We start from the raw sequence: 27,065 nt of genomic DNA, 5'->3' as shown, positions 1-27,065 counted from the left end.
GATGGAAATCCAACGGTCGTAATCTTCTCCAGGCTGAAATAAAACCCTTCTCGGGTCTTTTCTAGAGCCGTTTCGGTCTTCTTCGAGGCATCCCCAAGAGACTCTCTTTCAGCTCTTGGAAGCAAACGCTTAAAACCCCACGACTGCTCCCTCGGAGAACAGCCCGAATCAGCAATGGCGTCCGATGCTTCAGCAGCCTTGTCAGGTCTCGTGGTTTTCCCCTCAAGAAAAGATCTTCTTTTTACGCGATTTTTTATCTCTCTCTTCCGATTTTTTTCCTTTTTTTCCTATTTGACCTGTTTTTTCTTCCTAAAGTTTATCGCTTTTGATCTCAGTAAGGCAGAAAGTTCAGAAATTTCTAGATGCTGCTCGCACGGGGAACCTCGATCTCTTCAAGAGTGAGTTGGGCTTCTTTTTTCCCTATGGTAGAAGCGTTTCTGATTTTTCTGAATTTTATTGGTCATCTCTTGATGCTTTTGGTATTGTTATAGCGCTGGCAATGCAGCTAGATGAAGGGAAGGGGCTGGCGAAGACGGTGGCTGACGTGAAGGATGCGAATAAGAGGACGGCGCTCCACTTTGCGGCCAGGGAGGGGAGGACCGAGGTTTGCAAGTACTTGCTCGAGGAGTTGAAGCTTGATGTCAATATGAGGGATGATGATGGTATGACTTCATTTTCTGAACGTTAGTAAGCTCTCGTATTTGTTGGAATGCTAGTTAGATCAAATTGAAAGGTATGGGCTTTATGAATCCCTTGTGCTTCTTCTCTATCAGAAACATACTTTTAAAAGAAACCTTGGGAATTTCGAGTTCTGATGATTAAGTGAGAGTAAAAAGATGCGATATGGTTGGAATGTTACTATGGAAAGGACAGAACCTTAAAGAGTACTCAAAGGACTAACTACTAAGACTTGAACATCTCAAGAATGTCTAAAATTAGTGAGCATCATGACTTATGATCTCTGGGCATAATTTCAGGTCTGTTTCAATGGTTTTCAAGCAGGGAATTTTAGTGTTAAATATGCTGAAATCCTGGGAGAAGGAGTCCAAGGAGGCAATCACAACTAACCAAGTTACTATATGATTGGCGTCCTTGTCTCTTCCTCACCTCTTTGGCTTCTGTTTCTATCCTAATAGGAAGCCAATTCTGAGAAGATCTTTTCAGGCGATAAGATCTCCAGACATACAGAAATGCCTATATGTCCTATTCCAGTCCATAAAACTGCTGGAAATTTGTTTTATTTGAATTATTCTTGAGACATTTTTATTTGGGATTTCTCATTTTATGAGCTACTTCTTTTCTTAAGGATTGGGAGGTGGGAAGGTATGTGCTTTGGGTTCCAAATTTTCTCCTTGCATGTTGGAGACAACTATCTCATCTTTGTTTCTACATATCCTCCTTGTTAGTTGCTGTGGAGTTGGAGTGTTCTTTTTCCTTTTTTCTTTTTTATTTTTTATTTTTTCTCCTTCCTTGATTTGGCATGTTGAATGCTTAATGTTGTATAATTTGATCTTGTAAACCCGTGTTGCTGTCCATATACTAACTCTGTGTTCCTATATCTACATATTGATTATTTATTAATTCACTAATACAGTATTACTATTACACATAATACATATACCAACAGCATACATTTCTGTTTGTATCAGATGCAATTAGGATGGAGTTGCTTTAAATTCAGAATATTAGTAAGTTGAGCCATACCTGTGACTTTAGTGTGCTTCCTGCTTTGAAAATCTTGCTTATAAAATGGTGTTTTAACCTTATGTTCTCTTTTTGGCAATTTGGTTTTCCTTCTTGATAATGTCTTGTCTTGCCTATGACTATCTCTTCTTTATTGTAATCAAAATTATGTTGTAAGGTTTGCTATTACTCTTTCATGTTAATGGGTAAAATGAGGACCTTATAAACATAATATTCATGATTGCCTGACAGGAGAGACTCCTCTTATTCATGCTTCTCGACAAGGGCACTTTCTCACTGCAAAGTATCTTCTTGAGCAAGGGGCAGATCCATCTGCTTCCAGTGAACTAGGCGCCACTGCTCTGCACCATGCTGCCGGAATAGGTCTGGTCCCTTTCCATGAACAAAGATTAGATATTAAATCTGTTTGGGGTTATTTCAGCATGACATTTATTTATGTACATGCAGAACTTATTAGATTACGACATCTCATATTAATGGAGTGCCCTTCAATTGAGGCTGCGATGCTAGTTTATAGTAGAAACAAGTCGTTATTACCAAATATTGGAATATAAAATGAGTTCTCATTTTTTCCCTTGTTTTGGGATGCTCCAGCATTCATATATATATATATATATATATATATATATATATATATATATATATATATATATATATATATATATATACTCGTACATACATACATATACATATACATATATATATTCCAGTGCATGGAAATCAAAAAAACTTTGCATGCTATAGCAAAACAAGTTGTGATCCTTACTTCCAAGGGAAAAAAAATCTAAGGGATTACGTGTCTTGTGTGGTTGATATTAAACCCAATCACCAAAGAACAACATGCGCACACACAAAAGAAAAGAAAGAGAGAAATCTTCTCTTATACAGTTTGGAATTCTGGTTTCCGAGTATGTCTTTTTTGAGGTCAAGGACCATTGCTTTTCTTTTCTCCTTGTTGAAGAAATTCTTGGAAGATCATGTTTTATATATATTGCATTTAGTGAGAAAATAAAGATATCTTTTGTATGCACTGGAATTATGGTTTTCCAAGTTGATCTTTTTCAAGCCAAAAACTTATGCTTTTGGTTAGTACACTCACGGTAAATATGTTCTCACAAACATTCCATTTCATGCAAGTCCAACTTAGGATAAGTAGACTCATGGTGGTTTGATTTAATACAATGCTTTATTCTATAAATTTGTGTATTGTGGGGATGTGACCATATATTTGTGAGGCATTTTTCTTACTTTCTTATCATGTAAAGAAAGGAGCCAGAATTCATGGAATAAGAATTGCAACATATCCTGTAAGTCTCATTCTTTGACAGTTTTATTATGAGAGAGTGCAACATAATTAAATTGTGATCAAAAGGCACATCTACAATAATTCTTGTTATGCATCTATCTATCTGCATTCTTTTGTGGTATGATACGCTTATATTTTATGCTATTCAGGCTCTAGATCACTCTATCTAGATGAACATATAATTTTCCGAACAAACTACTTTAGTCAAGATAATTGTGGAATATATACACCCTAGACATTGGATTGTGCATTTTGCTTTTGGCTGTACTTTTGGTCATGGCTGTTGGAGAACTGCTTAAATTTATAGTAGTAAGACTTTGAAAGGCTTTAACCATAGGGCTTTCCTTTTCATGATAAGAGGACCACATCTTTATGGTTGGATTCTCAAGTCGATATTGGAATCTGGTGATTTGAAAATGTAATACTACATTGTGTAATTTTTCCATGACAAAGCCTTGTTCAGGCTAGGATGTAATTTAGATCCTTGAACTCATTCCCAACAATTCTTAAAGCATATATGTGAAATTTGGAATAGAGGGCTGGGATGCGTTTAGATCCTTACAACCATTCCCAAGGTTCTTAAAGCATATATGTGAAATTTGGGTAGAGGTTTAGGCTGTTTTCCATCTTGATAAATTCGGTTTTATGTGGAGTTATTCATTGTTCCATTAGAGGCAGGAGTGTAGGTAGGTATCTAGCACGCGCGTGCACACACACACACACACACACAGAGAGAGAGAGAGAGAGAGAGAGAGAGAGAGAGAGAGAGATGGCTTGGCCGACTGTTGGTGGCAGCTTGCGGTGGTCTAGTGGTGGTCCAGTTGGATTTCCACTCATTGGAGAGGACAATGTGCCTAGGTGGATAGTAATCCAAATGATGGCAAGGGATGGAATGAGATGATAGGAAGGGGGGGTACAGGAGCGTGATTGGGACAATATCAGTTATGGGTTTGGAATGAGAAGGGCACTGAAAGGTAGCCATGGATTTATAATTATTTTAGTTCTTTTGAGAATTAATATCTATTTGTTGCAAATTCAGAGTGAAGTTGTCAAAAAGTTAATCTTTCGAGCAAGCTCAGGTCAGGCCTATGGTCCAAAGAGTGGCTGGATTTCATTTCAGGTTTTCATATGTAGGCCTACCTTGGTCTATGGTGCATTAATTATAGTCAAGGTTTGCCCCTAAAACTATTTCCAAGTGTTCCTTGCATAGTTTAGGCTATAAAGGACATTGGCAAGAAGAGTTGATTCAACTTACATAGGTGGTGACGAGGGAAATAAAGAATAACTGAATGAGAGTAATGTAAAGGTATTCAAATACCCATAACTTTTGGGAGGATTCTTCGTTAGATGAGCTTTTATAGGTGGGCATTTTTATGTATGTATATACGTATGTACGTGTATATATTCTTCTTAATCTTATCACCTTGCTTTGAAGGTTGCTTTTCTGAAGGGTCTTAGTTCAACCCCCTACTTTTATAACTTCATCATTTCAGTTCTTTCGTTTCTTTTATAATCTATTACATGACTTCCTTATTGTATTTTACTATATGTATGCAGGAAACATTGAGCTGTTGAGACTTCTGCTTTCCAAAGGGGTTGATGTGGAATCACAAAGTGATGCTGGTACTCCCCTAATATGGGCTGCTGGTCATGGACAACAAGATGCTGTCAAAGTTTTGTTAGAACACCATGCTAATGTAAGCTGGATATAGACCACTAAATTTTATTCCACCTCACTGTTTTTATGATTGTTACAATATGTTTATATTATATGTCTTTATATATATATGTATGTGTATCTAGTCACATGCTTGTATATATAGGTGTATGAATTTGTGTTTGTGCGTTTATCATTAGAACATTTTAGTCCAACTTGTTATGACACATGACCTCACCGAAAAAGCGCAAGCTAAAATATTATTAGTTGGGTTCCTTGGCCCTTCTTAAGTATCCAAGACCTCCCCAACACAAATTCATTGTGAGGCTAAATACATGCCTTCACGGGTTAAGCTTTAGTTTCTTGGCAGGGGAAGAGTCCAAACACCAAATACCATGATTGGCCCATGGTCAGCTGCAAATAGGCGCGTGCTACAATGTCTCTTAGCCATATGGGTGATGGGTTGGGTTATTTTTGATATCATTTGTGACAACCTATGACCTCACCCAAAAAGTGCTAATCCAAAGGTATCTTTTGTGCTATAGAGGGACACTTAGAAGGTTATTATTTGAAACCTTGATTAAAATTAAAGAGTTTTGAACGTTCATAGTCCTTGCATGTATTTTTGGGTTATCAGAGAAGTAAGTTATTCCACTGATAATATCTGAACAAATAGTAATACCGAACAATGAAAAGAAAAATGAACTTTTGTAAAAAAATGAATGCCATATAAATATTGTTATTAAAACAACAATATTAGTGTAGCTATTTTATTATTGATTTTTAAAACATGACACAAAAATCTTCTCTTCTAGTTAGTTGAAAGAGGTTGCAAAGGGCCATCTTGAATTGCCTAACACCCTGACCGCTCAAACTAGGGTCTTGTTTATGTACCTTCTTAAGTGCATACGTATGGCCTAACTAGTAAAAGAAAAGAAATTATTACATTGCTCAAGTTTTTTTCTTGGGTCAAAAATTTGTGAGGAATAGAGTACAAGAGTGCAAGGGTACATGGACTCAATATCTCTATAGTGATGCATTGTAGGCTTGATTGCATGTTGGCGGCACCACCTCATTATCTAACACCTCCGTGGAGGTCGTGGTCTCGAGGTCATGATAGCCGCCTCGATGACCCCTAAGGCCCAAGACTTGCCTTACAGTGAGCTGCCAATCATCAGAGAGCATTGTCAATAAAGAAAAATAACACTACTAAGGACACTATAATAAGGCTTCATAAACATGACAATGAATTATAGGGAAACGGTAACAACTTATTAGTTCTCCCTAGGGTCACAGAGGGTGGACCGCCTATACAATAAGCATTCTTCTAGGATTTATCTTTAGTAAGACTTCTTCTGTAACTAGTTTAGCTAGAGACTTTTGACCTTGAGATTCTAATCCATCAAAATGATATGAGATGCGAAAATATTCAACAATGGAACTAGAGCGACTTGGCTGGGGGAGAGGGGTGGGGGGTGGGGTGGTCTTGAGTTTGCAGGGATCATTGACACGTTTGGCCCACAGTATCGGGATGGCGACCTTCTCCATGGAGGTGTTCGATAATGAGGTGGTGCTTGTATCACTTAATGATGTCAAACCATTTTCTGCATTGCCACAGATATTGAGTCCTTCTACCTACAAACTAGACACAAAATATTTATGGGCCTCAATTACAAAGATTAATCTACAAGAGTCAATCAGCCTACAAATTTCGAACAAGTCTCATTGAGTCTTCTGAAAAATCATCAATATCTTTTCGAATCAAACTAAAGTCTCGTGGATCCTAGATTCTTCAAAATCTTCAAAAAATTATATCTCAACTGTAGTTGGAGCATGTATATTGATTTCACAGTGAGTTCATCTGTCAATTAGACTTCAACTTAACAAGTTTTATGGATATCTTGTGATTAACCACCTTTCCTTATAGAAAATAAAGACCTTTACGATTTTGGCCTTTTATGTGGTTAGGGATCTAGCAGTGTATATAGTAGGTATATTGCTGCATAGAGATGGAATGGTTTCAGCAAAATCAATTTCAAGGTCCCATCAGCTTACATGTACACATCAGCTCGCATGTACTTGTAAGCAGTAGCTTCATACTTAGCCTCTGTGGTAAAATAAGCAACCATCAACTGTTTCATGCACTAGCACCCTGATCCCAATGTACAGAAAGATGATCTGTCTTATCTGCTTTACTTTGTTCTAAACATTAAAATGTCCTTGTGGCAGTACAATATGTTTCCTTTGGGAGAACCTTTCAAAAATTTGATATATTACTTCTAGTTGAGAACGAATGGCTACTCATTAACTTGTTGGCCACTTTCATAAAATGGAGTTATATCAGTCAAGCATATGTCAAGGTGCTTTCCCTAAGAGATAGTAGCTTTGCATCCCAAAAAGTTGTTTTGCTGTTGCAAAACCAATACATATTTCAAGCAAGATATTAGCTCATCTTCATTCAAATTTGGTACTTTATTGCCAAGAACATAGTGGCATTGTTCCAAGGTTTTATTTTCAATCAGTGTCGCAGAACTTTCAGAATAGCATCTTCTAAATATGATATCATTTACATAGACAATGGGAACCATATGTCCCTAGGTAGTCCTTTAATAACTGGAAAGGGTGATCTTGACTTCTTGTGAATAGAATTGGGCCAAGCATACAAGGACTACTCAAGACTGCTCATGAATTTCTTCAATTGAAATACTAGATAGAAAGCTGGAGAAAATCTGGTAGGAGGATCCACATAGACTCTATGGATGTTTTACTATTTGAAAATGAGGAAGTGCATATTTGACATCTAAGTTGCAAGAGGATTATTTTAGGTTTGCTGCAGAATGATAATAACCATACTGATTTCAATGTGGCCTATAATGAGAATCTCTCAAAATAATTGACTCCATAAATTTTTTAGTAAAAGCCATTTGACCTAAGTTGTGCCTAGATTTCCTCATACGAAGGGGATAATATGGATGTGGATTTTATGTGTTAAATAACCGACAATACTTGGAAAATACAAAGACAATATGAATGATTAATTTCTAACTTTTAAGATAAGGGAATTGAGATGCTTGAAGTTTTGCGGTACTCTGCTGTACAGTCGCAGAGCATGGGGGGTGGGGGGCGGGGCTTGGGGGCATGTTCCCCCTTGGCCTGTAGAAGATGCCCATAGTCCTTGTGCTTTTGGCAGCAGAAATGGACCCAAACAACCCCCTAGCACACCATTTCTTAAGGTCCCTTGACATGCTTCCTGCCATTTCTCTCCTCTTTTCGTCTCAGTGGAACGGCCCACAGGCATTATCTATTAAAAAGAAAAAATCAAAAATATGTAATTAGATTTTTCATTTTATCCAAAACCTTATTAGTCCACTTCATTTTGAATGGAAAACAACATAGAGGGGTACCATTTCCCTGCTCCCCCCAACTCCAGCCATCAATAGTTCGAAGCCTTGCTTTATTTTACTGTATCTCATCACCCATCAATTCCCTAAACTTACCACCTAATCCCTTTTGTTCATTTCCCCGGACAAGCATGATCCAGACAAATGCTGCTTTGCTTTATATCTCAAAAAGGTCAAAGGACTAAATGCATGTAAAGAACTGGTGTCCCTACCATCCCTAAGGTTTAGCCATTGTCTACTACCTCTCAAAATAGCAGGCATCAATCCTTGTTCTTCCTTTTATTTTTTTCATTTCATAATTTATCTATAAGTTAATTGATTGCTTTGCATCATTCATGAAATATTGCAATATTTGGGTGGTTGTAGCCCTTTAAAGATGGTGCCCTTTCATCCTACAAGACCATGGATTTTTTTAGGGTACCTAATGTTGCCTCTTGAAATACTTGCCTCTTTGTATGTCGATGTAAAGTGGAATCAGATAGTATGATATAACTGATTTTGGTTTTTTTGATAAAAAAATCTATATCCTGTTGGTTGTTCAAAATACTACATTTTATATTTTGTTGAACTATAATGAGACAACCAGGCAATGATTTCAAACCTTGAGAAAATGTGGAGGATGATTATAATGCACAACGAAATTGTAATTGAAAAAATTGTAACTGCAACATATTCTATGAATGGAAGGTAATGTTGATGAATGTATATATTTGAATTGACATTTTAAAAATTTATATTTGACGTATGTTTGTATTAGAACAAGATTGTGATTTATATCTAAGGAATATCCCCCATCCTAGAATTCCAGGTTCTGTCCCTGCTCATGTGCAGTAGTTGACTTGCTTGGTGCTTGCATTAAAGTGGTATTTTTTCACAAGTCAAAACTTAATATCCATGTTCAGCTTTTGGTCAAATATACCTCCATGTAAATTTAGACCAATAGCAACCACAAAAGGTTAAATTTAGATCTCCATTTCCCCCTTAGCTGAAGTTTCTTATTCTAAAACATATTCATGTATCTCCTCTTCTGTAAAAAGAGAAGAAAAGCAAAAGATAAATCTCTGTGATGAGTATTGGCCTCTTAAAAGTGGTTTTCACATGAAGTAGAAGGGATTCGTAGGAAAATAACTTCTTGTTTCTCTAAGGAAATGATCTGCATCCTTGCCTTTTGTAAAACTACCCTAACACTTTTTTTATATTGGATGATGTTCTTGTTTCCCATTTATGTGCAAAATAATGTTCACAGTTAGTCAATAGTCCAGATCTCAAATGGATAGCTAATTATTTCCTTCCGATCCTTAAATTTCAAATAAAAACCAATTCTGTATGAATCTTAATTATCTCATTCTAATTAATTGGCGAATAAAAATAATTAGATTTTTTTTGTCTCCATCTATTTATATTTCTACATGTTGAATAATTGATAAATGCTACTGTTCTTGAGCATGATTCGCCATACCACTTTGTATCGGCTGTACTGTTCAGATGGTGAACCTATACTTAGTATAGGGGGCATATCGAGTGTTGGTACCGTAAACCGACATATACCAGCAGTGCACTAGCATGGTATCGGTATAGGGTACTGAAATTGATACTGTGAACCATGATTTTGAGTGATATGTGATTCTTAGTAGTTTTCTTCCCTATTACTTGTATTGAAGCAGTTAGTCCTTCATGACTTTCATTCCATCTTTAGCTTCTAGTCCACTTTAACTTGCTCTATGGACCAATATAGCTGCAATGGTCTATGACAGAAATTTAATTTATCCCAGTCCAATCAAAGCCTAATTGCAAATATACGCTACTTTATGGCTTAAATAAGAAAAGGAAAATCCTTATGACAACCTCCCAATAAATAAGTCTAGCACACTTAGAGAGTTAGAGTATTTGGTACATTTTTTTTATGTGCGATGTTTCTTCTTCCTCACATTTTTTTCAGTCTTCTTTTGTCTAAGCAAATTCATCTTTTAACTTACACTTTCTATCTTAACTTTTGCAGCCGAATGCTGAAACAGATGATAATATTACTCCATTGTTGTCAGCTGTTGCAGCTGCATCGCATCCATGTCTAGAATTATTAATTCAGGTATGTGAACTCACTCTAAGTAATCAATGGCATGCACTTGTTAGAGGTTTATGTTGTTTTTTGCTGTTGGAGATCTACATCTGATGAAGGTGGCAACTAGAAATGTGTTGTTTTTCTTTCAAATCTTTGCTTTGCATGAATATATTATATGGTCAAAAGGCATCATCTTGCTATGATAATGTGAAAGATTTAGCCCCACTAAACAAGCTGGCCTTTAAATTCTAATGCCTTTCTTCTTACTTTAATCTTTCTTCTGCTAAATAGAGAAAAATAGGACTAGGCTGGAACGTACGCATGACCACTAGTTCTTCCAAAATTTTCTTGTCCGTTCTCATCTCCCTTTTGCTTGTTGCAGTCTCATTTTTAATAAAAACACCCCCTTTCGCTATCGTCACATCACGTTCAAAAGAGATGGATTGGGATATGGATAGGGATGTCGCTTGGGCTATGGTAGTAGAGATCTAAGTTGACACTACTCCTAAGGTAAAAAGTGGTAAGCTAAAATAAAATGTGTTGATTGGATTGTTGAAAGATTCTTACAAAGTACAAATTTTGTTGAAAGATTCTTACAAAGTACAAATTTCACTTATTTATACGAAACATAATAACTACCCACTTTGATAGTTACCACCCATGTCAGGCCTCAACTCCTGGCAGTTCTGGTAACTGATGCCAACTGTCCTCCCACTGCGCATGTCTGTCAGAGCAAACTAATCTTTACTACTTGTCAGACCGATTGACATATTTAGTTAGCTGAAATCCTTATTGTATCTTCATTCGGCCTACTTTATATTGGTGCCCTCTTGGTCATTCTTTTGTATTCAACCTTTGGTGTGCTTGTCAGCTACCATACGATGTCCATTTGGTCTTCGCTCTTGGGATGTTCTCCTGAAACCCATTATGTCAATTCTCACTCCATCACGTGGCCAATTAGGCACATGTCTCCCACATGTTGGTTTGAACAAGGATGTGGTGTAAACAGAGTCCCTGTAGGTGGACTGCCTGCAACTCAAGTTGCATTGCAGCACCACCTATAGGGCTCTAAACAGCCCCTTAGTGGATGTCAATAGTCATCATCTAGAACAATTTCATATGGAGAATGTAGAAACAATATTATTACTTCTGTTAAAGGATGCACTAATGAAATGCATGTCTTCCCAAGATAAATAACTAACCCAAAATGTTGATGAAATTTTGAATACCAATACAAATTTTGGTAGGAAAAAATGGATCGCCTTGGTCTGCAACTAAACAATTATAAGTTATATAGCAAAATTTGTCAATTAAAGTTGAGACCGAAGTGAGTAATATCGAGACATTAGTCTTCAAAAGAACTCTATTTATATATCTTGCAAGTTGCGGTCTTAGGAAGGCCCACCTGTACATACTGAGATCTTTATTATCTCATATGCATCAAGTTTAGGAGAGGCTGACTTATATGGCTGAGCGGAAGGGGCCATTGGAGAGCATATAGGGGGGCCGTGTGCTATATATGGTAAGATTTGGAGATCTATAAAATCAAAAGATTGAAGTTTGACTGCATGGCCGCGACCTTTTAGAAGGCATAACTTTTTTGCAGAAATACCAAATTTCATGATATTGTATTCATTTAGAAGGAATATTTGAGATCTATAATTGATATCTCACACCCAGTGAAATTCGAACAGTTCCTGAGTAGAAGAGCTGCTGAAAGCTAAATTATAATGTATAGTGACAATTTTCTTCTGATTTTTGGAACTTTAGTCATATTTGGAGTCGTTTAAGAGTAATTAAAATAATTACAATTTCTTCAATTAGATTCAAAGGTTGTGATGTCCTATAGACAGAAATTTTTTATTTGTGCTTTATATATAGTATAGATTAGTTTTCTGCACATACTAGCATATGGACACATGTAATGTATGTTAGATTAATATGATATGACTAAACACCTTGTTTTCTAATATATTTTTGAAATTTTAGTTGCTTTTATTAGCTTGAAGACAAGGATTGGATTTCACTTGTGCTGGTCCTGTACTAACTGGCTCTCAGTACTATTGGGGCCGGTACATGTTGGTTTCATGGAATTGGGCAGATCGACCCGAACCAATTCGTACCATTTGGTACCAATCAAGAAACCTTTTGAAACCGCCGCCTTCTTTTTGGTGTTTCTCACCATTTGAATATGGGAATAACCAAGCAGAGGGAGTGTTGAGGTGAGAACAATGAGGGATCTCTCAATTAGGAGTTTGGATCAGCAGATTTGAGCTATAAGTAAGCTTCTAGCTTGGTGATGGTCTCCCTCCCCGACTTTTTTTTAAAAGTTTATCAAAAATCCAATGATAAATGATATGGAATTGAAGAAATAATGTAGCTACATGTTGTAGGTAGATTTAAATCAGTACACTCATCATATTTCTGCAAAAATAGCATAAAAATAATAAAACACAAGAAAAAGGCAAAAGAAAAATCTGGAGTGACCTTGTCAATATAGCATGAGATATGGTGTGTACCATACTACCTGGCCATCTCTATGCACCTGTACCTTGATATATGAGTTTGTGCTTCAAGCACAACAAGGCTATTCCATATAATATGGCATATATTACCCTTTCTTTTTTACTCATTTTCAAATATTTTAATGGTTTTTAAATCTTTTTCAGTAAAAGATCTCAATCCCTTTGTTGGAAATTAAAATCATATATTAATATGTTTTGATTCTTGGTTAAAGAACACATCTAATGTTTGGATTCTTTGAATTAGTCCGTAGTTCTCTGTTGTTCTTTTTCAATAGCCAATAGCTGCAAAATATTATCTAGATGGGTGGAATGGTTCTACTTTTTGGTTCCATCGGAAATCTGTTTGTTGCAATCAAGGTCCGCCAAACCGGATTTTTTTTTCAATGTTTTTTGAGTTTGAATTAATGCTATTCAATGTTTTTCAAATTTTTCAATGATTTAAAGTATAATTTGATGTTTCTATGATCCCGATACATCCTAAATGATGCCTCTTGATGTTTTAGAGTGATGCAAAATATAAAATGATTAGTGAGATGTTGCATGCTAGAAGAAGCAATATGAAATATCCTAAAATTAATTAGTGAGATACAAAATATAAAGATTTTAGTAGGATAGATTGTGTGGATCATCCATAAATTTACAGCATATCATGAAATCATGCCAACATCGAAAATTTTGGCACGGCCTCCCTTTATTTTGGAAATTTCTTGGCATTTTTCTGCGTTGAAAAAGAGAGAGGAGGAAATGAGGTAGGAGAGGGGAAACATACCTTGTTTTGGGTTGGATCCTCCTTGAATCGTTCAAATCAATGTGATTTTTGGCCCGAGAGAAGGGGGGCGGGGTTGAAAAAACCGTGAAGGCTCGAGAAGACTTGGGAAGCCTTCTCCGGCCTTCCCACCCCTTAAAAAGGAAGGGGGAGGGGGGAACCGGTTCGGGGCAGGTTTCGAATTCCACAGCCGAATTGACCCGGTCCCATGCCAATTCGGTAGACACTGGTTGCAGTAAAAGATATTGGCACAATCCACCTTTTTCTGTGAATGTGCCTTTTCTACTTTGTGATACAAGAACAGTTTTAAAAAATGATCCACCTTCAAGATTTACAATAAGCTTTGTGATCTAAATCTGCCAATTGGTATCACAATTTTCCAATATAGTGGATCTCAAACAGTAGATTCAGATACAAGAAAGGTCTAAAAAAATGAACCAGCTTGCAGATATACAATAAGAGAAGATAGTTTGCAAGACTTGGACATGACAGAAACCTACATCAGTTAGGGGCTGAAAGGCCTCTCTACTGCTGTTATTGGGATAATGGATATGGTAAAGTTGTCCTGTGTCAATTTGTCCCTGCAGTCCTGAACCAGACCAGCAGGTTCATCGTCACTAACCAGCAACAGCCACATGTTTAGGCTGTTTAACATGAAGTACATGGTGCAGCAATTGTGGCTCTGGAAGCCCTTGTGGAGGGTGCAGCAAATGGAGCTGAGTAGATGGTGAGGATCACATGGTATGCTTGGTACCTAGGATTGAATATAGAATTTACTCTATGTCAGGCAATGAACAAAACTAAATAAGAATCATCCTTTAAACAGCTGATGCCATATGTTCATGCTTGATTAGTTAGTATTTAGCCAGTTGGTTATTTGTACCAAACTTTTTTATTTTTCTATTCTTCATTTTCACTTCTGTGTCCTTCTGGAAGAGTGATATTAGCAACTTGGTTGTATCAGTGCATTCTTTGGTTGTATCAGTGCATTCTTTGGTTCTAGGTCAGTGGATATTGTCATAAACTTTTTCTCTGTTGCATTTACATGTTTAATCATAAAAGATCAAAGTAAATTATTCAATTACTAACTTCATGTTTTTCTTCTGTGAAGGCAGGTGCTAGTCCAAATATTAATGCAGGTGGAGCAACTCCATTGCATGTTGCTGCTGATAATGGAAGCATAGAAGTTATTGATTGCTTATTAAAAGCTGGAGGAGATCCTAATATTTGTGATGATGTAGGTTACTTCAGGTCTTTATTTATGTGCTTAAATTGACGTATTGAATATTATTACTCCATTTTAGATCCATGAAATGCACTTGATCAGCATTTGATATACTCAATAGTTATGTAACATGTTTTCTTTGTTATTTCCTCAGTATCACACATGATTGTTTTAGCTGTTCAATGGTGTGTCATTGTTGTTGACTAGTTGTTATACATGAAATTATGGTTACCATCAAGCAATAAAATCAGTGTCAAATTAAAGCTAGTTTTTCATTCACACCAAAACTTCTAGTTGTTTTGATTAACCATGATGCGTATGCAAAAAGTGAAACTCAGAAGATTATGCATATTTTTTATCCCATTATATATTCTTTTTCTGAAGCATTGAGGAACATAGGAACAAATATTACACCACATCTTATGAGGGTTTGTATCGCTAAAGACTCTTCCTGAGGGGAATATTTTCTTTGCAATGTTGCAGAAAGCAAGGTTGTCTACCTTTATGAAAGAAAAATGTTTTTGTTTCACCTGAGAAATTTCAAACACATAGACTAATACCTAAAACCTGTATTATAAGAATGAGGGATAAAGTCTCTTTCATTTGATAAAATGATTCATATACATTTTCTTCTCTCCTTTAGAGTACATTTCTCTTCATTTCTCTTGTTTTCTCCTTTTATTTTCATTTATTTGGCTATCATTCGATCCATCTCATGGTGGGTTCTGAAATGGTTAGTCAAGTTGGCATGTGACACTTTCATGATCCAGTTAGACACCATCCGTTCAGGAACTGATCTTATGTCAGCCAAAAAATTTGATAGCTTGATTAACCTGAGAATGATAAATCTATCAGATGTTGTTATCCTAAATTAACTATTTTGGGGGTGGGGTGCATTCATGGGTGAGGGGCTAGAATTGGCTTTTTTCTTATTCCAACCAGCCCCAGTTATTCACACCAAACTTAACTAGGTCCTAAAATTACCCTCCCCCACTGTGTTTTCTTTTCTATTTCCACCTTTATCCCTTCCGGCCTTATCACCCCAACCAACAACTCAAATTGCACCAGTGACTTGGCTTCATCCTTGCCCCTGAAGGTCCTAAAATTACCTCCTCTGCATTTTCCACTGAATGTGGCACGAGTAATATCACAAGTTTTGGTGGGACAGCTCTGCCTTGATCTTATACTCGATGTTGCTCAGCATCCTTGGATGCAATTTCCCTTCCCTTCATCTACAATTGAAGGCCTCATCCTTTCCTTCTCCATCTAGTAATGCTGCTATGCCTATTTTCTATTTTTACTGTTTCTTTCTGTTCTTACTGCAGTTTATGCAAAAAAATTTCTTTGCTCCAGACCTCTTTATTTCTGACTCCACAGCTAGATTTTCTTTGGCCTTATACCTGATCTTTACTCTGTTCATGTAGCCATCACTAGTGCATGCTTTGGGGGAACACCACTTCCTTCTCAATTGAAGGCTGTGGATCTAGCAGAACCCCTGCGTCCTCCTTTGGTCAACCCTCCTTCCCCTGTTCCTTCTGGCAAAATAGCTATGCCCCTTCCTTGTTGGTTCTTGACCATCTTGCTAGGGTTTAGGGAAAGATATTCCCCCCTTTTCCTCCCTTCCATGTTTAACTCAGCCACCAAATTTGCTCTGCTCTTACCAGACTCTGTCTTAGTGGCTAAAGCCATGCATGTTGTGGTGGAACATATCATTCATACTATGAGTTATTTCAGGAGTATTTTATAGTCCCATCTTAACTAAAAAGCACATTTAACCATTCATCTAATTGTTTTCAGGAATAGGGCATTTTAGCTAAATGAATAACTTCTTAATGAACAACTTCAGGTGGTACAACTATTCTTTGTCTGCTATTTCTTATGCTCAGACCAGTTGGTGTCAATCTTTATTTAGTTTTGATCCGTCAATGTACCTATACTCAATTCTTCCAAGGGTGGTGACACCGTTTTTTGGGGTTGGTAGGGCTTATGATCCTCTGAACCTCATTATCTCCATCACTTTCTGTCATTCTACACCCTACTGCATCCCTAATATAAAACTTCCAAAATATGTAATGACCATGATTAACTGTGTGGATGCTTGATACCTAGAATGCATAAGTGAAACCTCCAAACCATTTCCTTTCTAGCTTTGTGCAATTTAGATGTTGTAATATGCAAATAATGGTGTCAGCTCTCAGTTTATATGGCTCGTTATACATGTTTTGCATAGATATATGTATGTATGTATATAAGAAATTTAATATTGCTCATAGTGCAATATTATGTAGTCATACAAAGCCTCCATACTTGAAACAAATTGCAAAATAATTGTACTGATAACTTGTAACATAGCTGAGGATCATCTAGTATACAATGTGTACCTATTATTATAATTATTTACATTGTTCTTACAGTTCCTCTACCCCTTACCCCCTTGTTTGTGTGAAGAAGGATGACAGTAATTTAAGGCATCACTTAATGAAAAATGGGGGTTATATCTCTCATATAATATCATTTTGTTATTTTTTTTTAATTAACAAGGGAGCTGATAAGCTTTTGGATATATTGGAATGTTAAGGGAATGGTTTCACAATTTAAGGGTTTGAGATAATGATGTTGTATAAACAGATTTAAATGGTCTTGCACAAGGTTCACCGTACCGGGTCCGGTAGGCGTACCGGTTGCCTACCGGACCGGTACGGGCCGGTTCGTACCGTGCTCCGGGCGGTACGAACCGGGAAGCTCTTCCCCGCCGGAACCGGGGAAGAAGAAGAGAATCAGAGCGAGCGCGGGGAAGAGAGGGAGCGAGCCCACCTTCGGCCGCCATCGGAGAGCCGCGGAGGGGCGTCGGAGGCCGGTGGGGGGCGGCGGAGGCCGGCGGGGGGCGGGGGAGCCCGCGGGGGCGCTGCGGAGGCGGTACGAACCGGGAAGCTCTTCCCCTCCGACACCCCTCCGCGGCTGTCCGATGGCGGCCGAAGGTGGGCTCCCTCCCTCTCTTCCCCGCGCTCCCTCTTTTTCTCCTCGTCTTCTTCGTCTCCGGCAAGAAACCGGCCTGTACCGGTTTCCACGGCTCCGCCGTACCGGTAGCTAGCCGGACCGGTTTGTACCGGCCCGTACCGGCCGGTACGGGCCGGTTCGGCATACGCTGGTCTTGCATGAGAGGAAAGTAGAGATGGATGAAATGTTGTTCTTCATGGGTGTTTAAATTTACATCCTTAGCTTTCATCAAAAGATGCTTCAGGTAATATCAATCTTTATCATTTAATTGCTATTTTAACCATTTGTGTCATTGTTGTTAGACAGTGAGATGACATCAATAGTTGAGAAGAGTGATGTTCTTAAAGGGGTGGGAATTGTTGGACATCTTGGATTTACCATATATTCTAAATGCAATCATAAGCCATCATAACAAAACAAAACCAATATCAAGTTTTAACAAATTACAGAAAATGCTGATCCTGGACACAAGTAGATGGTAGGTAAGGTAAGTGGAAAAGCAATCACTAAAGGCTTGTGAACATGTAAGGTCTGGCTTGGACTGGAGCATGGCAAAGTAAATGGAGAGGCTTGCATTCAAAATGTTTGTAACCCTTAGTGGGTAGAAATTGGAAAGCAGGATTCTAAGGTTGACACAAATTAGTTTAGTAGTTAGTTTGGATGCAGCTTTTTGATTTTAATTGTAATCTGCGAAGTTGCATCTATGTAGTCAGCATTCTGAATGAAATTTAAAAATATCACTTTATAAAGTTTTTCTAAAGGTAACTTAAGTATCCTTCGTATTTTTCCACATTATTCTCTATCTTCAATATTACTGCATATAAACTCTGCACTGTTTGATAATTATGTACACACCCTCAACAAATTTCAGTCGATTCAAAATAAGAAGTTCTGCCAGTTCTATATTGTCAAAATAAGGAATAAATTGCAAACACTCCTTCCCAATAGCCATTAAAAGTGAGTTAAACGTTTAAATGACTATTTTTCCCTTCTTCTCCAACTTCATCTCCTCAATTTTGTCACCATTTATCAAGCAGCTATTGATGATTCAAGACATTTTCTTATGGTCACCGCTACCAAGGATTAACAAAGGGTGGATACTCTCATCTTGCAATCAACCCCAGTTAAGAAGAAAAGTTGACATCAGTTAACTGTAGGACTCCCTTTGCAAACAACCTGATTTATTAGGGGGCACTTATGATGCTTTTTTCCTGAGCATGTATTTGCTAAGATTGGGAGGATGTTCATAAAGAACACTATGTCCTATTTTCTGCTTTCTTTATTTCTTTCTTTCTGTTTTCAATGCAGGATGGTCTAAAGCCTATACAAGTTGCTGCTTTAAGAGGTATCCGTGGAGTTGTAGAGATTCTTTTTCCATTGACATCTCCTGTTCCGAATATTTCAAACTGGAGCATTGATGGAATAATTGAATACATGCAATCTGAGGCAAAGAAGGAACAAGTACATCCATGAATCTTAGTTTTCGTGTAATGTGAATTTGGAAGCTTATGCGCATTTGAAAATTATGTTTTCATTAAATCTCTGTCTCTTTCTTCTCTCTGTTTCTCTCTTGCTCCCATGCATACACTCAAGCAACATAAAATTCCTTATTTTCCAACCTTATATTCTTCAGTTTTAGGTTTTGTATGATATAAAGTGAAAAGTTTGTTGGCTTTTCAAACTTGTTGACAACTTCACCAAACACTCGCTCTCTCTTCTCTCTCTCAATGTGTTCATTGGTGCTTGTGTTTCTGCTAACAAAGTTCATCCTGTAGGAAAATACGAAGGAAGCTATCTTGCAAAAAGGTGCCAATGTACAAAAACCGGAGATTATTGAGGTGACACTCCTACTTTATACTATTTTAGCTCTTCCATGAGTTATTAGCATAACATGAACATGTGTAATTCTCTATCACCATTTAATTGGATTATTATCTTAAATTCTTTTATAGTATAAATGATAATTATAAAGAATATAAACAAGACCATTCCTGCTAGTATATTTGTTGATGAATTTATCTATTTGCTTGCAGTTCAAACTTCAAAAAATTAAGTATTTAATTGATTGGTTTTGTATGTTCCTTATGATCTTTATTGACGTGCAAGCCAGTTATTTTTGTAAAGTAGGCATGGTCACATTATCATTCGATGGTTGCTTAAGCTTTTCTTTTTTCCAGGTTAATAATGGCTGATCAGAATCTCTTTGTAGAATGAACCGATAAATCTTGCATCAGGCTTTCCCCAAATACTTGTGTTTGACATGCTAAAATTATTCTTAACTTGTGCAGGTGACACCTGAAGCAAAAAGGAAATCTCTGGAAGCTAAAGCAAGAGGCGAAGATGCCTTTAAAAGAAAAGACTATCAAATGGCAGTAGATGCTTATACGCAGGTAGCTCCTTTAGCAAGATAATCTAGATGTGTGCTTACACATTCAAATGGTTGTTTGGTTTTATTCAAATTACTTAAAGCAAGAGTTATTGATATAACTTGTGCTCTAGCTGAAGCACTAGCCAATTACAGAAACTTGCACAGCATACAATTACCAGTAGCCTGCATAAAGACATCTGAAGGGATAAAATTGCTGCAGATCCCTGAGAATTCAAAATACACTCGCTAAGATTCAAAAGCCAGTTGAGTCTTTTGAAGCCTAAATTGCTCTCCTTTTGCGCCGAGCTCCTGGTTTTCTGCTTGAGCCGCATCTCCTGCCTGTGCTTGAGTTTGGTATGAGTTGAATTAGTTTGTAGTTAAATTTGGATATATCTGCCCTGCGCCCTAACAATGTTATACGATACCTGAATGAATTGTAAGTCATGAAAATCCGTGAGCATAAAAGCCAAACAGAGGAAATATAAGGAAAGACAAAAATATGAAGATAAAAGATTACAACTTTATTAAAATTATCATTACTAGAGTGTGATTTGGCACATGCAGTCCTAGAGATTATTCCACTATTATATTAGGTTGAAGAGTATAAATGAACAATTATGGCAACATGGCTAATTATGTTCAAATCATATCCTAGACGCAAGAAGACGTCCCAAAAACCATAGCTGCTAAAGACTCAAGGATTGGACTTAAAGTAGGAAAAATAGATATTCTCCTTCTGAGACCTAGATGTAGCCATGGTATCAGAACTGTGCATCTTAATTGTCAGATATTTAATATTCATGACTTTTTGATCCTTTATTAGCTTTTATTGTTAATTTTCTAGACGTCAAGTCATCATAGTTCCTAAAAAGACAGATACTATTTGATAAAATTACATGCTAAGCCACAATGCATGTATATCGTTAGCCAAATTGTTCATACTTTGAAGAGTATCATATGTAAATTGGTTGCCACTCGGTCCAAGATAATCCTCTTCGATTTATTCAATCTCTTAATTCCTATCTATTTGATCTATCTATTCGAGAGTCATTCCTATTTGATAATATGGCATTGTAGTCAGCATAATATAGAACGAGAAAAGGTGAAATGAGGTGATCAATGCCATTGTAGCAGTGGTAGAGATTGAGGGGCTGGAGGAACCATGTGCTCCCCTGGCTCCAGAAATATATAAACATGTGTGCATGCACACGCATGCATACACACTCTTGTCACCACTAAAAACAAGACTAGGTGAATAAGTTGATCAATGCTATTGTAGCAGCGATGGAGGTAGGGGGACCAAGGGACCATGTGCCCCTCTGCACCAGAAATATGAATACGCGCATGCACACAACCCTGCATACATACTCGTGGTCTCCGCTAAGTAAAACAAGAAAGGTGAAATGAGGTGATCAATGCCATTATAGCAGTGGGGAGTGCTCCCTCTCTCTCTCTCTCACACACACACACACATGCTGATCATGGAACCTTCAAGACATAACCAAAGGCACTGACAAAGGATCACAAGTCTTTGGTTGGAAGATGCTAGTTCTTAGTTGGTGTTAATCTTGTTTTAGTCAATTTTAGTGTTTTGATTCGTTCATTTATTATTTTCTTTTAGGTGAACCCCTCTTATGTTATAATTTCTGGGGACTAGGGACCATATGAATTTCTTAGGGATGCTAAGTAAACATAATGGTTAATAGGGTCTTAGATTAAATTTGCCACTTATACCTATAGAAAGTGGTTGGCCATAGGGTTTGTTTAGAGGGATACCATGATGAATAAAAGAATGTTGCTTTCTTCTTCACAGTCTTCTCCTCCTTCATGCGGGATGAAGCTGGCTTGAGGCCTTTGGAGCGAGTCTGAGAAGACTTGTATCTTCTCTGACCTCTCTTTTCTTTCTTTCTCCCCTTATTCTTTGAGCCTTTCTTGCTGACTCTCATTTCCTTCCGATTCACCGGGACGTCGAAAACCCGAACCCTGAGGTTGTTGACATATCCTGTAGCAAACAGCCACCAGCTTTGTTGTTACCAGCGGTTGGTCTTCACCAGGTTGCTGCCAGCCTGCCTGCAGACCTGAAACAGACCTGATTTGGTCCAGAAACAGCCAGGAGCAGCCATTCTGCAGGACCATGCTGTTTTCTTTGGAGTTCAGTCATTCCTTTGATCCCCAGTAATGCCTTCTTCAATCTATCTAAACCTGAAAAACTAACCAGCCTGTGCAGTCCCAAGATTATCCTTTTTCCAGGCCTTTTGCAACTTGCTGTCATCCCTCCACCTAATCAGCTTAGAACAGCCCCTTTTAGTTATTTTCTGGATCACCACCTAAGTGGACCAAAAACCTGTTGCTGTTTGCTGAATTTCTGTGTCTGTGGCTTCGCAAGATTGGTCAGGATGATCTTGGTGCATCTTGAGGAACTATCTCAGGTTCCTCAAGATCACCACCTAAGATCACCAAGCTTGAACTCTTTGAATTTTTGTCTCTCGCTGGAATTTGCAGGTATTCTAATTTTATGATTGCCTTAATAATTTGAGTTTGAACTCATCTTAAATTATTCATAGCATGCATATTAGGTTATATAGAAGCATTGTCACTGTTTTCTGGCTATTTATTCCCCTAAGTAGTCTTATTTTCTTTCCTGTTGTTAGCAGTTCATTTCATTTTATTTCATATATTTGCCGTTGCTTCTTTCTTCTTGCATCAGCACCATTCTAGGTGAGCATATAGAGTTCCCATTAGGTATGCCTTGCTTCACCCCCACTAAATAAAACAAGAGAAGGTGAAAGGTGAACAATTCCATTGTACCAGTGGTGGAGCTGGGGATGCCCAAGAGACCTTTGTTATTTCATATATTTTCAGCGCGTGTGCAGGTCCCCACTTCAGTTCACTGCTGTTCGTGCCTCCCAAGCACGTTTTGTTCTGTGCCTAAGGGATCCTCCTATGGATTTTGGTGGGCAAGAATATGCCCATTAGTCCCAGGTTTCTCTGGGCTCACTTAGGTTTTGCTGCCATGTGCGTAAAGAGAGAGAAAATCAATATGCTCTCTGCAAGATTTGAACCATATGTTACATCACACCTCGCCACTGCACAGTTTTCTCTCCCTCTTTTGTCCACATATCTTGATTGAATCACTTTGGTGGTTCCTTGCCTCTTTACTTCCAAAACTCTGGCACCAAATGTCCCTGCCAATTCGCGATATTCTAAAGTGCCTCTCTCCCTCCATGCGCACCACCCTCACCCCCCAAACACCCCTACAGTACATCTCTCTCAGGGCATGTCTCTCATGTCCAAGTTCCGTCAGCACTACAGGGATACAGTTACAGACAGCTTCATGATATATCTTCCCCAATCCCCATCACAAGATCCATGTCATTGTCTCTGTCTGTGGGCTTCATATCCATTCTGTGGACACCCTTGCAAAAATGATTTATACAATCTTTAAAGATTAGTTGTTATTATGAATACAATGATAGCAAAAATTGCACAAATGTCCATTCTTTTCCTATATCTTTGTAGGAGTGGTTTTTTATTACAGGTTCTCATCCCCACTTCAGTAAAATCCTGTTGCAAGATTAAGGAAAAGATATAAGAAGATGACTTTAACCTAGACAATAAGATGATGAAGGGTGAACAATTAAAAAGAAGATAGCGGAGGAAGCTAGATTTATGTTAAAAAGTAATGCCTTATGTATAATGGTGGCCCCCTACATGAGAACGCTTGCTCTGACCCAGAATTATAGGATTTTTTTGTTTCTATGAAAATGAGTTATGGTAGAAAAGATTAATTCTTTGTATTACAGGCTATTGATTTGGATCCCAATGAAGCTACTTTGCTCTCAAATAGAAGCCTTTGTTGGATACGTCTTGGACAAGGTGAGTGCGCCTTGGCTGATGCCAAGGCTTGCAGAGCTCTGAGGCCAGACTGGCCCAAGGCTTGCTATAGAGAAGGTGCGGCATTGCGTTTATTACAAGTAGGTTATCTCTGCCATTCCTCTTACTATGCTTGTTCAAATTATTGTGCCAGAATATTTATGCCATCCTTTTTATTCCAGCGGTTTGATGAGGCAGCTAATGCCTTTTATGAAGGTGTGAAGCTTGACCCTGAAAACAAGGAACTTATAAATGCTTTCAGGTACTGCTTGATGTAGTTTCTTTTGCTTGCCATCCTTTGTTGCTGACCAGAAAGGAAAAATCAGAAAGCGCATCTTGCTTGTAGTTTGAAAGTCCGTTACATTTTTTTGTTATTTTATATCCAGTTTCCAATATTCTATCCAATAACACACGTACAAGGAGTCATAGTAATATGACATGAGAACCACTATATCATTAGAAAAAAGAAAAAGATTCTAGGGTGTCAATGCGCTAGTTCATGCCTAGGACTGAAACCAGCCTGGAGTTTATGTCAGGCCCTAGCCTGGCTCGCCCCATCCAGGTGCAGGGTACCGGACCCGAGCCTAACCCCAGTCGGGATTTTTGGCCCTAGAATGGATCAAAGCCACCATTCCTTTTCTACCAAAATTCCATTCTGGAATTATTTGGGCTTCCTAAAAATCAGGGCTGAGTCAGGCTTTTGGGCTTAAAACAAGAATTCAACCTGAGCATGTTTTTTTCTGGGTCAGGTCTTTAGGCTGCTCGGGCTGACCGGACCGATCAACAACCCTGTATTATTGACAAGTCTGAGAAATTGATCTAGTTCTTGACCTTCAAGCTGCTATTTTCAATATTAAAATTTTCACTGAATCTTGTATAATGCAATAATAAAATTTATTTTTGATGAAATGTTAAATAATTGTTCTTTTAAAAATCTTGCTAAGTAAATATTAGGATATAAAGCTACTATTGGTGCAGTTGCTGGAGAAAGTTGTTCTGCCATGTGATGTCTTCTTATATCATCTTTATTATCACCAAAGAAAATCATCATTTTTAAGGAAGACAGGATTATATCATTAATTCATATTGTGCAACCATGACGAGCGAGCCTCATCCCAATTGTTCAGGTTGGTGTTTCTGAATCTGTTGCCAGTCATTCCTAATCCTGGACTGCATAAACTGTCCCAACCAGTTATCTATCATTTTCAAAACTTTCATGGATGTTTCCATACTTTCTGGATGCAATAATATGCAAGTGTTTTTGGAAATAGCACCATTAGCTGACCATACCAATTGTTTCAAATCCTTACAACTGTGTGTTTTGTCCTAAATCTTTCTTATTCATAACTTTGGAAATACTCCAGCCTGGAAAGATATCTTGTTTCAATGAAACCAATTCAGTTCTTCAAACTTGCCACCTCACAGTGCTCATACCAGCACCCCAGACCCTTACCCAGCATAAATTTCAAGCTCTATATATGGTTCCATTTCTGTTTATACTTAATCCAAATTCTGCACGGATAATCATACTATTTGTTTTATTTTTCACTTTCACTTTAGTTATAAAGTTTCGATTTAGTAATAAAGTTTACACACGGATTTGGTCAGTTGGATGGACAATTACCCCAGTTCTATGTTCTGAGTTTACTCTGACCTCTTAAGTGACTTTCGAAAACTACTGTAAAGGTTTCAAATATAGGGTTCTGCATGCAACTTTGGCAGTTATAAGTATATTTCTCGTGATGGTTCTTGTTCCTTAAATTTACTTTTTCCTCTTCACTTCATCAGGGAAGCTGTCGAAGCTGGAAAGAAATTTCATGGCACGGACCAGCAAAAACAATGACATTTTTTAACTGCGAGGACCTGCTAGGATTGTGAAGGCTTCCTGTATTTTTCTTCTGATGCACACTTTTTTTGAAATTTCTTTTTACAAATCTGCCTTTGTTTTATGTCCTTGTAGGTGTCCCTTTTTGAGGTGGAATATGGGCATCTTGAAATTACCATGAATAGAATGTGTGAAAAGCCTGAGTGGTTTATAAATCTGTTTGGAAGTAGCGAATGTATAAGTCCATCTTTAGCAGTTAGATTTCCTCCTCTCCCCACTCTTCTCTCTCTTTGGTTTTTGACATGGGTGTTTTGGGGTGATTGGGTAGGTGTGGTGATGTTTCTGGAAGTATGGATGTGACTTCATAATATAATTTTCAGAAATGTTTGCCCATTCTTTTGTTTGATGTCTTATAGATGTTTTATTTTTTGATACAATGCCTTGTATGTTTAAAAACTATCCGTTTGTGATGATGAATGAGATTAAGACTCTTCAGTGATCTGTTGTGAAGGTTGAGTTGCTCCCTTGTGACCTAAGTGTCAGGTTCGTACACGGGTTCACACACAAGGGTAAGGATGTAGACATTCGATCCTCCTTGGTCCTAGTAATGGGGTCTCTTAGAATGTTTTTTTTCTCTTGAATGAATTGAGGTCAAGCTTATAATCATGGCATGCACCTAAAGTGGGGATTGTAAAGGAGTATCACTGATATTTATAAGCAAGTTAACTCTTCTTGTTTTGACTAATTTGATCTAGACTTGGGTTAATACAAACTTAAATTTCCATTGGATTTGGATCATACATCATTATTGTCATCACCCCATTCCTCATCATCCAAGATTTTCCATCAACTACAGATTGAGAAGATTTAAGAATTTAGCAAATTCTGCAAATACTTGTGTTTGCTTTATACAGCAATTGTGAATCAAACATATTTTCTTTCAAGTCGAAGTCCATCTAGTCTACCATGATGCCAGAGCTTAGGCCCCATGGTTTCATGTCTATTTGAAGATTTGTAACTTAATAAAGACGCTGTAAGTATGTTTCTTTTTTTTTTTCCTTCTTGTTTTCATTCTTTCTTCTTTTATAAGTTCCCCCCATTTTTTTCATGTAATTCCTCTATGAACAACAGACAAATATGAAAAATGAAAACATATTGCAGATAAACATATTGTAGCTCAAACTACTTTCCACAGTTCCTAATAAGAAATTATTTCTTTTTTAATTTTTTGATACAATGAATAACTCATACAACTCTCATAGGAGTATATTCAAGAAATTTAGAAAATAGCAAATCTCAGAGCGTCCGGGGCAACTTCGCCTCATCGGTCCAAATGACTCCACTTGAGTGATCAACTAC

General features: G+C 37.6%; 1 protein-coding gene across 2 annotated transcripts; it reads left to right on the top strand.

Annotated features, from left to right (window-relative positions):
* Positions 1–62: 62 nt before the first annotated feature.
* On the top strand, positions 63–26,107 carry LOC103716575 (ankyrin-1). 2 transcript variants are annotated; one of them, XR_605546.3, is made up of 13 exons: positions 63–205; positions 336–398; positions 492–662; positions 1,936–2,067; positions 4,568–4,707; positions 10,068–10,154; positions 14,530–14,655; positions 18,949–19,101; positions 19,416–19,478; positions 19,929–20,030; positions 23,812–23,959; positions 24,064–24,143; positions 25,670–26,107. XR_605546.3 is itself a non-coding variant. In XM_008804617.3 (13 exons), the coding sequence occupies exons 1-13, from the start codon at positions 175–177 to the stop codon at positions 25,722–25,724; spliced, it is 1,374 nt and encodes a 457-aa protein (XP_008802839.1). In that variant the 5' UTR covers positions 63–174; the 3' UTR covers positions 25,725–26,107. The 2 variants fall into 2 exon arrangements, 1 of the variants encoding a protein (XP_008802839.1); XM_008804617.3 differs by having other exon boundaries at positions 23,812–23,982.
* The last annotated feature ends 958 nt before the right edge of the window (positions 26,108–27,065 follow it).

Source organism: Phoenix dactylifera, chromosome 8 (genome assembly GCF_009389715.1).
Source record: "Phoenix dactylifera cultivar Barhee BC4 chromosome 8, palm_55x_up_171113_PBpolish2nd_filt_p, whole genome shotgun sequence".
NCBI classification, from domain to species: domain Eukaryota; kingdom Viridiplantae; phylum Streptophyta; class Magnoliopsida; order Arecales; family Arecaceae; genus Phoenix; species Phoenix dactylifera.
The sequence above is the reverse complement of the archived record's forward strand: the minus strand, read 5'-3'. Positions and strand labels throughout refer to the sequence as shown.